At 42.8% G+C, this 13,119-nt stretch overlaps 1 protein-coding gene across 11 annotated transcripts in view; it reads right to left on the bottom strand.

Annotated features, from left to right (window-relative positions):
* Nucleotides 1–13,119, bottom strand: part of ADAMTSL1 (ADAMTS like 1) — a 936,448-nt gene that overhangs the window by 250,690 nt on the left and 672,639 nt on the right. For all 11 annotated transcript variants that reach the window (XR_002097365.1, XR_002097366.1, XM_019517531.1 and 8 more), the window contains one exon: nucleotides 5,735–5,846. Coding sequence is in view for 9 of the 11 variants with exons in the window: in XM_019517531.1 (XP_019373076.1) it covers nucleotides 5,735–5,846 (112 nt within the window). In the remaining 2 variants the exon portion in view is untranslated. The remainder of the gene's footprint in view (nucleotides 1–5,734; nucleotides 5,847–13,119) is intronic.

A 13,119-nucleotide genomic window follows, 5' to 3' on the forward strand; every position in this document is an offset into this window, starting at 1 on the left:
CGGGGGGTAGGGGGTGGGGAGGTGAGGATGACAGAGGCCCTCACCCCTACATTGTTATTGAGGAAGCAGAGAGTTAAGTCCTGAAGTTCTCAAGACATACTCAGGAGGACATCTTGCCAGGCTGGCACTCAAGAAAATATGGATTTTCCTCCCTGAATCCAGAGAGTTGGATAGCAGAGAAGCAGATATAATGTCGTAAAGCACAAATTCAAAGAGGCCAAAATAAAGACAAACCAGTTGTAAAGATTCCTTGAAACAAAGGCTTATCTCAGCCCTGGCACTGTTCAGCTCAGGGGGAGACAAGCAAAGAAGGCCTTTCTACTCTTAAGGTTTTGTCTCAGATGGTCATAGGAGTGACAGCCCCAGAAGGGCTTGATACAGCAGCCAGAAAGCAGAATGACAAGGGAAGTCCATAGTTTTGCCCTGTATTTTCCTAGTACCCTAAGTCACCTGCAAGATAGAAGTGCTGTAGAAGAAACTGCATCAGATCCAAACCACTGGAGGGTCTCGTTATGCTAAGATCATACATTCATAGCTATTTTGGACAGTTTTAGGATGAAAATCTCTTGATGGTGTGGTGCTAAGCAGTAGGGCTGTGCAAAGCTTTGGTTTGAGTTTTGATTTGGAGAAGATTTGTCCTGATTTGGAGGCTGAATCTCCGAATCCGAATTGAATCAGGAGAAACTTAAAAATTTCCGAATAGATTCAGACCCTCTGAATCAATTTGGAAAAGATTTGGAGGTGGTCTTTCAGTGGAACAGAAACTGAGAAGAGGGAGGGGGAGCCGGGGGGGGAGGACTGACATCTCTAGCTGGCCAGTGGCTTTATCTCTCCTTGAGTTCCCTTCCAGTCACAGTGATCTGGAAGAGGGACATAGAAACATCATAAGCCTCTGTCTGCAGGCTTTCTGTGCCTTTTGTGAGCTGTTTCTGCCTGAGAAACAGTGTCTGAAAGTTACAGAACTGGCTTGGCTTCCTAGTCATTCTCCTACTACTTTTTGGCCTTGGAAAGGATTGGATATAGCTTAGGTTACTAGCTAGAATTCCACTACTTATCCATTTCTTTCAATTTATATTTTTTCTTGGGTTTTTTCCCCCAAAAACTTTAAAAAAGAAAGCTGTGTTTTCTCTGGCAGTGTCATCCATCACTGTGCAGGGAACCACACTTTACACATTCACACACATACATTATAGAAGAAGTAGTCAGATATTATTACAACACAGAAGTCAGACATTCATACAAGAAGAATAAGAGATTATATATAGTTATTACTATTATTATAGTTATTAGTTACATAGACTAAAAACACAGAAGTCAGACAGTCATAAAAGAAGAAGAGGAGGAGATTATATTAGTTACACAACACACACAGAACAGTAAACACAACACAGAAGAAGTTGCAGATTCAGATTAACATAACAGAAGTCAGAGAGTCACAGAAGAAGAGATCAAATGATATACAGTTATTATTATTAATCATACTTACAATTATACTACAGACAACACAGGAGTCAGATACAGATGTCAGAGTCATGGAAAAAGAAGAGAGTAGATATTTTAGGTACACTACACAACAACATAGAACAGTAAATAAAACACAAGACAGAAGAAGAAGAAGTCGTCACAGATTCAGAGTAACATAACAAGTCATAGAGTCAAAAGAAGAAGAGATCAAATTATATATAGTTATTATTAATCATACCTACAATCACACTACAGACAACACAGAACTCAAATACAGATTAAACACAACACAACAAGTCAGAGAGTCATAGAAGAAGAAAAAGAAGAAGAGGATAGATATTTTAGGTACACTATACAACAACACAGAACAGTAAACAAAACACAACACAGAAGAAGTCAGACACAGTCAGTGATATTTCAAAGAAGAAGACATATATTCTATTATTAGTTACACAGGTACATTTTCCAGCATGGGAAAGATTAATATGAAGTGTGTTGGAAAGTCAGGTGCCAGGTCTTCTGGCAGGTGAGGGAGAGGGGCCAGAGTGGGTAGGGGTAGAGTTAGAGCTGCAAGTTCCCCACCCTTGCCCAAACATAGATGCATCCTCTTTCCTGGCAGCCATGAGGCTTCTGCTGCCAGTGAAGGCAAGGAGGTGGGAGCAGTACCTGTCCCTGCACCTGCTCCACCTCCCCTAACTCCAGAAATAGGCACCAGCAGCAGAATAACAGTCTCCTCCACCTCAATTTCATCTCCCAGCATGCACCTCCCACTGCCAGAGGAGGAGCTGGATCTGGAACCAGGGGACCTGAGTGCCCTAGCAAAAGAAATTCTGGGGGCCAAGGGGGAATCTGACTTTGTGCTCCACACCCCTCAAAGTTCCCCTAGACCCAGGTCTACTTGTCAGGAAGTAGCCTCAGAAGAGGTTGTGGAGGCAAGTGGCTCAGCTGAGTCAGCTCTTCCTGCTGTTGTGCCTCTGCCTGCTGAGGAGGGGGATAAGGCAGAGGCCCCACCTTCAACCCAGAAACAGGGGACTAGTGTAGTGTGGGATCATTCTGAGGTGGCAGATGATCCCAGGTTTGGTATCTGCCAGTGCTGCCGAAGGCAGATCAGTCAGGGCAAGGAGATGAAACACTTCACCACCACGGCAATGCTGTTGCATCTCAGGAGGCAGCATCCCCTTGCCCTTCTTCCTTCTCAACCTGGCACCAGTGCCAGTGTGCCCTAAAGGAAGTCCCCTGCTCACTCCAAAGCCCCCGTTACCTCAAAGCAGAGGCAGGCCACCATGGAGTGGTGGGGAAAGGCTGCAAACTGAGGGGGGCGCATTGCAAGGGCAAGCAAGATCACCCAGAGCATTGGGGAGATGCTTGCTCTGGATAGCTAGCCCTTCTCCTTAGTTGAGCAGCCAGGGTTCAGATGTCTCATGATGCTTGTAGCCCCATCTTATGAAGTGCCTGCATGCACCACCTTTAGTAGGACGGTGGTGGCCTTCCAGTATGAGGCATGCAGGGAGTACATGAGGGAGGAGCTGTGCAAAGCAGGGCTGCAGGTGCCTTGCACTTCACCTCCAACATCTGGAGCAGCCAGGGTGGAGATAACACCTACAGGGGTGGCTTTTTGGGCAGGGAGAGCTCACCCGTAGGTTCATGGTCACCGGCAATGGAGCCAATATGGTCAAAGCCGTCTGTGATGCCAACTTTTTTGGCATCCACTGTGTGGCACACAGGCTGCACCTCATAGTCAGGGATGCCTTGGAGGGGGACAGGGCTGCCAGGGATGGTGCCATCACTACCTCCCAGATCATTTCAAAATGCAGGAAGGTGTCAGGCTACTTCCACCACAGTAGCAAGGGGGGCAAGAGGCTGTGGGACAAACAGGCAGAGCTTAGCATCCCACAACACAAAATCATGCAGGATGTGGAGGCTCAGTGGAACTCCACATACCTGATGCTGGAAAGGCTGGTGGAGCAACACAAGGTCATCCATGAGATGGCCTTGCTCAGGGAGACTGGGATCGGCAGTCCCCTTAACAGAGCTGAGTGGGATACCATCTCCCAGATATTGGTGGTCCTCAAGCCTTCAGCACTGCCGATGCCCTCCTTAGCCAGGTGATCCTTGTAATGAGGGAACTTGAGAACCAAATGGAGAAGTTCCAGGAGATCAGTGTTCCTGGATGGGCAAGCTGCTGTCACCAGGCATGCAGGTACTGGTGAGGCGGCTGAAGGAGGGGATCAGGAGATAGCTGGATCTCTTGTGGTCCAGTATGGTCCACATGCTGTTGGGCATGTGCGACCCAAGGGTGAAGAGAAGCATGTGCACTGGCAGCACCAAAACCCTCAAACACTAAATGCAGGTGCTAGTCAACAGAATCAGGGAGGCAAAAGGGCAGAGGCAAGGGGATGTGGAAGAGGGGGATCCACTTTCCCCTGCCAGCACTCCCACCACCAGCACAGGCACCAGTACCAGTACCAGCACCAGCCAGTCTCCTCCATGCCACCAACTGCCAATGTGGGCCAAGGGCATGACTTCAATGCTGGGGTCCAAGTGCACCAGACCCCAGCCTCAGGGAGGAAGCACTGAGGCTTCAGTGTCTACCTTATCTTGCTGAGGATGTGGAGCTGCTGGACTGCGACTCCTTGGCCTACTGGGCAAGCTGCAGCCAGATGTGGCAGGATGTGGCCACGGCTGTCTGTGAATACCAGTCCTGTCCACCAACCAGTGTTCTGAGCGAGAGGGTGTTCAGCATTGCTGGGGACATCGTGACACCCCACCGCACCCGCTTGGATCCTGGTTTGGTGGAGCAGCTGGTGTTCTTGAAGATGAATCTCCTGAAGCTGGGGTTTCCCAAGCTTCACCTGAAGACACACTGAGTGCCACCCTCCTCTCTGCATCTGCACCTATTTTCATTTTATTTTTTTACACCAGTTACTGCCCCACTCTCAGAGCTGGAGGGGGCACTGGTGATGAGGTTAGGTGCTTGTTTGAATTTACAAACCACTTTTCAGAGCTGGGCCTTTAAACTTCACTTCATCAGCTTCCTAGGTAGTAGGTACAGAAACTCATGAAATTCTGACATACTACAACCTGCCAGACATCTGATTCCATAGGTGCCTCTGCACTTTTACCTGTGCTGCTACATCCCCTTCCCCGCCCCAGCCAGTTCCTCACCCCCTGATGCCTCCATTTCCAATTTCACTGACTGGCTTTCTGGCCTGCATTGCATGCCAGCCTCTGGCTTCTTTACTATTCCTTCTATTCAGGAACAGCACAGAGAGACAGGTGCAGGTGCTTCCTCGGCCTGACGATGGGTTTTTCAACCCAAAAGCTTGCTAAGATATATTTCTCTATTTGTTTTTTTTTAAATAATAAACATAAAAACACAACATAACCCATCACACACACCACAAGTAACACATCATTTATATATCCAACACAACATCTCTATTTCTTCCATTCAATTCTTTTATAAAAGTTCTCATTTCAGTAACCATAAGCCACTTAGCTCCATGGTACAATCAAAGAAAGCATCTCTCCAGAAAAATCAAAACACAACCGCTCACTGTCCCAGCTTTCTCTAACTATTCAGTTGGTCTACTAAAAGACACCAGATTGACCCAAAGAACCTTGTCTGCCAGTGCTATGTCCTTAGACCAACACCACTAGCACCTGTCTCCATTCAGCTGACCAGAATGATGCAGGGCCCTGAGCAGTGGGCACATCTAAGCCCCAGGGCTGGGACTGGCAGGGAGAGTTCTTTGGCAGCTGCTAGAGGAGAAGCTCCTGCAGGAAAGGAAAAAAACAGCTCTAGTCTGTGACAGTTTGGTAGCCTGATAGGGCTGTGCAAAGCTTCGGATGCTGATTAGATTCAGAAGAGATTTGGCCTGATTTAGTGGCTGAATCTCTGAATCCGAATTGAATCAGGGGACCAATTAAAAGGTCTGAATCAATTCAAAGCTCTCCAAATCAATTCAGAAAAGATTTGGAGAGCTTCAGTGATTCGGGCCGTCCCTGCCTGCTGCAGCAGGGAGCTGGACCTGGACTCCAAGCTGGTAAGTAGGGGCTGGGGGAGCAGGGGCTGGAGGAAGCAGGACCCCCACTAGGCTCCATTCACTACCTGCTCCTCCAGCCCCCCCAAACCCCCCAAATTTTGCATCGGCTAGCCACAGAAGGAGACCGCTGTACAACTGAACATGTCTGACCTCTATCTAGTAGGTAGGATGCATCTCTAACACACACACAATACTAGCTACAGAATATAGCTGTGATTTATTACCTCCTCCACAGGATGCTGAACAAGGAAAAAAATCTGTTTCCCTCCATCGGTGAATGATAGGCTGGTAGAAGATGAACTGTACTGTACTGTCAGCAGTACCAGCGTAGTGAACCTGAAAAAATGTAATGCCAAAGGTAAATGCACCAAACATAGTAGCATTAATACCCTGTGGAAACATATTGCAGCAAAGATCTTGTAAATACAACATACTACATGAAATACTAGAGATATTTTGTAATTAGAAAGTAAGAGGCACCAGTAAAATAATGCCTGTTGAAAGAGAGATTGAAACCCTGAATGAAATGGCACTTGCACAATGAATGAGTCAGAATCAGGCACTTTTACAGGTGCTCTGGGGGTGTGGCAATGCCGAAGCATCTTGTGTATCAGCATCCCTGTGCTTCACAATGGTGCTGAGGGCACTTGAACTAAAGCTCATTCAACAAGCTTTAATTTAATTTAAGTGCCCCTTCCACCACTTTAAAGTGGTGGGGGGCTAATACACAAGATGCGGGAGGCTGCTGGAGCGTGGTAATTGCCATGCTCCAGCAGACTCAATTAATCAAGTCTGCTTTGAGGCACTCTAATTACAGCATGTCAGAGTAGCCTCCATGCTTGTGTACAGGCACCCACAGAATCATAGAAAATGAGGGTTGGAGGGACGTCAGGAGGATATCTAGTCCACCCCTGCTCAAAGCAGGACCATCCCCAACTAGATCATCCCAACCAAGACTTTATCTAGTTAATGTTGCCCTACCCGTTTTACAGCCTGCATTCGGTAATGACAGAGTATAAGGGTTATAATTATTAGGTAACTTTACAGACAGGTACCTCATAGAGGACCTGAACCTCATGATACCAAGAGATCAACTGCTGGGATATACTAGGATATAAATCAAAGCATGTTTTTCCTACTTCACTCAAATGAAGGTTAGATGTTGCCAGGGAGCAGCTTCTTTAAAACAAAAGGGTTTGTACACTACTATACAAGCACAGGCCTAAAAAGGAAGACAGAAGGCTATAACAGAAAAATACACAAGGAAAAAGAAAACAGGCATAATTATCAACACTGGTTAACAGCCAGAAAAGAGAAAAATATTTGTACTACATCAACCTTCCACCATTAGGCAGATCAAATTATTCAGTGTTTCAGGACTATCTCTTGTTCTGCCCACAACATGCTCTCTCCTTTTCTCATTCTTTCCTGTGATACTGTTTTTATTATAGACTAGCTGAAGAGTGGCCAAACCATGGCTCTTGAGTCACACATGGCTCTTAGGCAGTTTAAATGTATCTTCTGAAGAAAGAGTAGTAGTTAAATAACAACATTCTTTTTTCTTCCTGTTCATTATTTTCTATTTATTAATTTTCTTTGGTTTTTATTTATTATAAGAAGCCATTTAGCAAATTAGTATTTGAGCTGGGGTGTTGCACATAGACCACTGACTTGAGGCATCCACATCTTGAAAATATTTAATCCTATAGCCCTCAGTCATGTCAAGATACTGGTTTGTGGCTAGAAAGCTTAGAGGAAGTTTGGCTATCTTTTTCATTTCATTTTGAGTTTGCAACTACTATTGGTCCTTGGCTGTGGCCAAGCAAATTCACTGAATTTTATTGCATGATTGTGCTTTCTGTATCCTTATCCTGGGTCATCTGGACAGATTCCCTGGCATCAGTTGGAATGCTTGAGTGCTAATGGTCCCAAAGGGTTGAAACAGGAGGTGGGGTTACTAGGCATAAGAACATAAGAAGTGCCAAACTAGGTCAGACCAATGGTCCATGTAGCTCAGTATTCTGTCTCCAACACCGGCAGAAATGGATGCTACAGAGAGAGAGCACTAAACTGGATGTCTCTATAGTGATCTATTCCCAGCATCCACCATTATCGAGAGATACCAGAGGACACATCTTCAATCATTCTGTTCAATATCCATTAATAAATATATGAGTTTATCCAGTCCCTTTTTGAACCTGGCTGTGCTATCTGCCTCCCCCTCATGTGGCCATGAATTCCATAAGTTAACTAATATTGAATAAAAAGTACTTTCTCTTGTTAGTTTTAAACCAGTCACCTACTCATTTCAGGCAGTGCCCCCTAGTTCTAGTATTCTGGGACTTGGTGAAAAACAGTTTCTGTGTACTTGGTCCACACCCTTCATGATTTTATAGGCCTCTGTCATATCCCCATTAGCCTTCTCCTTTCAGTACTGAAGAGTCCAATCCTTTTTAGTATGGGAACTGCACTGTGCCCCGATCATTTTTGTTGCCCTTCTCTGTACTTTTTCTAGTTCTATTACATCCTTTTAAAGATATGAGGACTAAAACTGCACATAGTATTCGAGATGTGGGCACATCATGGATTTGTATAATGGCATGATGGTGTTCTTCATTTTGTTTCAGTTCCCTTCTTAATGATGCCCAACATTTTATTAGCTCTTTTGGTTGCCACTATATACTGACACTTTAGAGAACTATCTATAATGATTCTAAGGTCTCTCCCTGAGTTGTAACAGCTAGTTCAGAACCCAATATCGTGTATGTTATAATTGAGGTTATTTTTCCCCAGGTGCATTACCTTGAATTGTTGACATTGGAGTTCATCTGCCATTTTTTTCCACAAACTCACTTGATGAGATTTTTTGTAGCTCCTCTCCATCATCTTGGGACTTGACTACGTGAAATAATTTGGTATTATCTGCAAACCTCGAAGTTTCACTATGCACCCCCATTTCCAGATCAGTGATGAAAATAGGGACCAGCAGACAACCCTGTGGGATCCCACTTCGGACCCCTTGAGTCCTGAAACCATTTTCTTAATCTCAGTGATGCCTCTAATCCTAACAGGTCTGAGGGGGCTGCTATATATTGGCAGGGCAGCTCTGCATCAGTGGCCACTGTGCAAGAGACAATATGGCTCACGCAAGTCAGAAATAGAGAAGACTTACTGAACCATCTGTTCCATCCTTCTGCCTGTGCAGAACTCTTCCCTTCAGTGAGTTTTCCAGTATTTTATTCAGCCTAGTTTTAAACATTTTGATATAGCCCCTCTCCTCTCACTAGATATTCAACAAGATGCCCCTCTTTTTAATTGCTTAGATTTTGTTTTAAAATGAGGCTTTATTTGTTTTTCAAAAAAGCTGAAGAGCACCATCAGTGGAAGGCACTAGTCAGAAGAACAGGAGCAGAAAATAGCAAATCAAGATGAATAGTGTAGTATCTATTGTGGGAAGTGTATTTTTCCATAGATGGACAGAAACATGATCACAAACCACAGTAAGTCCTGATCTGCATGAAAAGGGAAGGAGGAACACAGAAATGCTGTAGAATATGTCAGTGGCTACAGGAGTTCTAGTGCACTGAGAGTGTGCTGGTCTTTTCTAATTAGAGTAAACACTGATGTAAATTCCCAACAGAAAAAAAATACAGCTGTAGCAATACAGGTTCCTCAGCAAACGGGAGGCCTCTTGTATGGATTAATATCATTTAGTTCTGTATGTCAGAAACAGGATATCTAATTCCTTGTGCTGGGATAGTGCATTAATCATACTCTTCAGAAAGACCTTTCTTAGTTCACAAAAGCCTAGTGTGCTCCTGGGATAAGTGCAGTATCATGCTGGAAGTCATTAGCAACGGTCTCTCCAATTTGAGCTCGCTGAAATTATATCACTGGGGAGAATTTACTCTTCCTCTTTAAAATAAAGATCAACAATAGTGTTTAAACCAAAAAGATCCACTCAGCTGTGCAGTCTTAGGTGGAATGTGATAAATGAGAAGAGAGATTACACAGGGTTTAGCATAAAGGGTGGAGGGAAGGGTTTCACATCAAAAGGCAGGAAGGCATAGTAGTCTATCTCCCCACAGATTATCCTTGTGTGTCTGTATGACTGTCTGTCTTTTCAGACACAGAGATGAAGGAGATGCAGATCTTTTCCAGAAAGAAGTAGAAGTCACCTGACTAGCCATGACAACTAGTGGGTGGGAAGGAATCACAATGAGCTACAGATACAAATTAGATACTTCTTAAATGAGCAAGGTGAAAGAATCAGAGGAAGCAGTGTTTATTTTGTTTAATGAGAACTATAAGCATGGGAAGAGCAGGTATGTGCTGATTCCATGCAGCAAAAATCTCACCATGGTTTTTTCTGAAAATTAGTTAAAGCTGAAGGCCTTGATCCATCAGAAAAACATCAGAGGATGCCTAAGCCACACAACATGCTGACTCTAGGGAAGGTGAAACACATAAGAAAACAGGTTGGCTTGCTGCATGAGGCTAACTTCCACCCTCATGTGCTAAGCTGAAGGACTGGGAAACTTGTGAACCTGACCTACCCCTATATTTACCTCTTCCAGACCTTTCTCAGGTGCTGGGAAATACTAGCTTCCATCAAAAGAGAAAATAATGTTTTTTAAAAACACTAATTAGAAGAACCCTTTAACTGCTGCTTATTTGTTGTGCAGTCTCTCGGGATGCCATTAATGCTTAAACCAAGAAAAAATGTTTTTTTTTACTACATTGCTAAAAAATGGGTTTTTTTACTACATTGCTATTAAGTTAACCATTCCTAAAGCGAAAAGTATTAAAGGCCAGGCAGTGGCTGAGATGATAACAGAAGTCAGGATCCTTAGTGTGAGTTGGGCAATTGTATATTCTCAAAGCCCACTAAAGTCTAATAGGAACTGAGGGAACTCAGGATGCCAGAAAAGTGTCCAGCACCCGGAAGGAAAAAGCCCTAACACAAGACCATCATGATATTTTGCAAAGATGCAACCAAATGCATAGGCTCAGTTTCGTCCAACAGAAATCAATGCTATACTTACTGATTGATATTTTCCCAGAAAGCAAAAAAAAAAAAAAGGGCCTCAGCAATCAATTCTCACCTGCATTTGTTTATTTAAACTTTTTATAAATGATATCTCAAAGTCGAGCCCATGCTACGGCATGGGTGTGCACCAGCTGCTCAGTTCTCTGATGAATTAATATATTTTGGCTCTGATAAAGTAGAATCTTAATTTGGTAATAACTGCAGGATCCCAAATGAAAACCAACAAATAACCTGAGTTTTGGAGCACAAAATTAGTATAGCATTTTGAAGCAATTAGCATTTTCTTCTATATCATCTAGCAGCAGACTAAAATATCATGCTTTGCCTCTTCATTGTACTAATCCATCCCTTTAGTTTCAGACAAAATTAATCCACAAAATTAAAAACAAACAAAAAACCTGTTTGGCTTTGGCAGCGTGCTATCCTGCTATTTATTTACATTTCTTGTAGATCACAATTGTGTGACCTGCAAGACTGAATTACCATATGTTTACTTAAATAACTGTGGTGTTAAATAAACTAGCCATAATGAATTAATCCTTACCCACTCTTCAAATAGTTATTGCTGTGAGAGAGAATGTTATACCATAATGGCTGCTTTCTATGATATGCACACACTTTATAGGTTTTGTGTATGTGCATACACACATGAATGTGTACTGGGAGATTATCTTTTCTTTTTCTGTATAAACCAAACCACGGGGTGTATTATCTTTTGTCTTGTCAAGTTTGATCTGGTCTGTTATGATCTCACTCTGTCATCACTATCCCTGCTGTAAAAAGTTCTAAAGGATTTTTCTTCATCATCACCACAGATGCTTTTGCAAGTGCCAAGTCTCAGACCAACAGATTTGATTTCTTATAGTAGGCTTCATGTTAAACCCTTATATAAAATAACGAGCAACAAAAAAGTGGAAAAAGAGCTATCCACATCTGGCATATGCAATTTTGACCTTTTTATGGTAATAAAAACAACAAAAAAGGCAATACCTTTTTGTACAATACTTTCCTTTCTACAGTTGCCGGGTTTTAATATTCCTAATTGTATGTAATGACACTTTATGTTTAAAGCGAACTGGGGCACGTAAGGAACTATTTATTCTTTGTATATGAAGTAGAAATGGGATTTATACAAGGGAAGAAACAATTTAAGGGGGTCATTTAAATAAACTTAAAAGCACAAAGTACTATAAACTTCTAGAGATTCTGGACATTTTCAAGTGCAGAGTACAAGACAGGACAACAGAACAATTGCTTAAACTTGTCTTCTTCCTTTAGGCAAGGGACATGAAGTACTTGCATGGCCCAACTTTGGCTCCATCCCTTTCAAATTTTAAAGATCCTTTTGGACAGGTAATGCTTTCCTGACAGAAGAAAGCTTCTTTTGGTTCCTGTCTTTGCCTTTTTTTTAACCTGCCAGAGGCTTCTCCATAAAAATGACATAAAATGCCTGCAGTTCACCAACAACTGGGCACAAGATTTTTGTAGGCCATAGACACTGACTTTATGGGTGCTTCAGGATTCAAGCACCCACTGAAAAATATTAGTGGGTGCTCAGCAATTACAAACCACATCGGGTGAGCTGGGCTGAAGTAACGCACTGCCTCTTCTGGGCATGTGTGGGGTTCAGTGCTGGAATGCAAAATATGGCACCCTCTGGCAAAAACCAAAGTCACCACCTGTGCTGTAGGCCATCTACACACTCATGAACAAGGGATCAAGCTTGAATTGGACTGAAACTACAATTCCATCAGATTACTTTCTGTGATTATTAAATGCACATTTTAAGGTTTATTTAAACCCAAGCTTCCCACAAAACCACAAGTTATCAGGTTCAAGTCCTTGCTTGAATTTTATTACTGAACCCAAGGAAAGAATTGGTGGGAAAGTGAATTTAAAAGGGTGAGACAGGAAACTGTACTGAAGAGCCTACATTACACAAAACAAAATTTGAGAAGGTAATTTTTGCATTTACAATATGGAAGCAGAGCTTTTTGTTACAAGATCATGTAACTGAAATCAAGATGAAAACCAAGAAAAGCAGAACAAAACCTGTAAAAAAGTCATTAGCAGATATTCACTAATTCTGCAATAGTTTCCAGGATGCAGTTTTTCTTTGTTAGAAAGTATTTATCTTGGGGAAAATGTGTCCTTGTTCAGAGGAATAATATGCCTTAGGATTTACTTAAATCCAATTTGAAAGTTTAAATGCTTAACAAGTTTTTGCTGACCCACATATTCCCCCCAGTAATGACTAGTTGAACCCCAGAAGGTAAGGAATTTGGAAATGGCTGAACAAAAACCAGGCTACAGGCTCACTAGATGGACTTCGGACAGCAAAGCTAATACATACTATTTAATTGCAATTATTCATTGTACTGGACATAGCATTGTGCTTATGAGATTATACAAAGCATAGTGTTTGTGAGTATTATGTGGATTAAGATTCTATGAAATCCCGATGGATCAGATGCAAATTCACTACTTTGTCCAGTTAATTTTGGCTGACTTCTGTGCATCAGAGTCAAATCATGCCTGTGTGATTTCCTACTATGCCAC

This window comes from Gavialis gangeticus, unplaced genomic scaffold (genome assembly GCF_001723915.1).
Source record: "Gavialis gangeticus isolate Ggan-Ray unplaced genomic scaffold, GavGan_comp1, whole genome shotgun sequence".
Lineage (NCBI taxonomy): Eukaryota > Metazoa > Chordata > Crocodylia > Gavialidae > Gavialis > Gavialis gangeticus.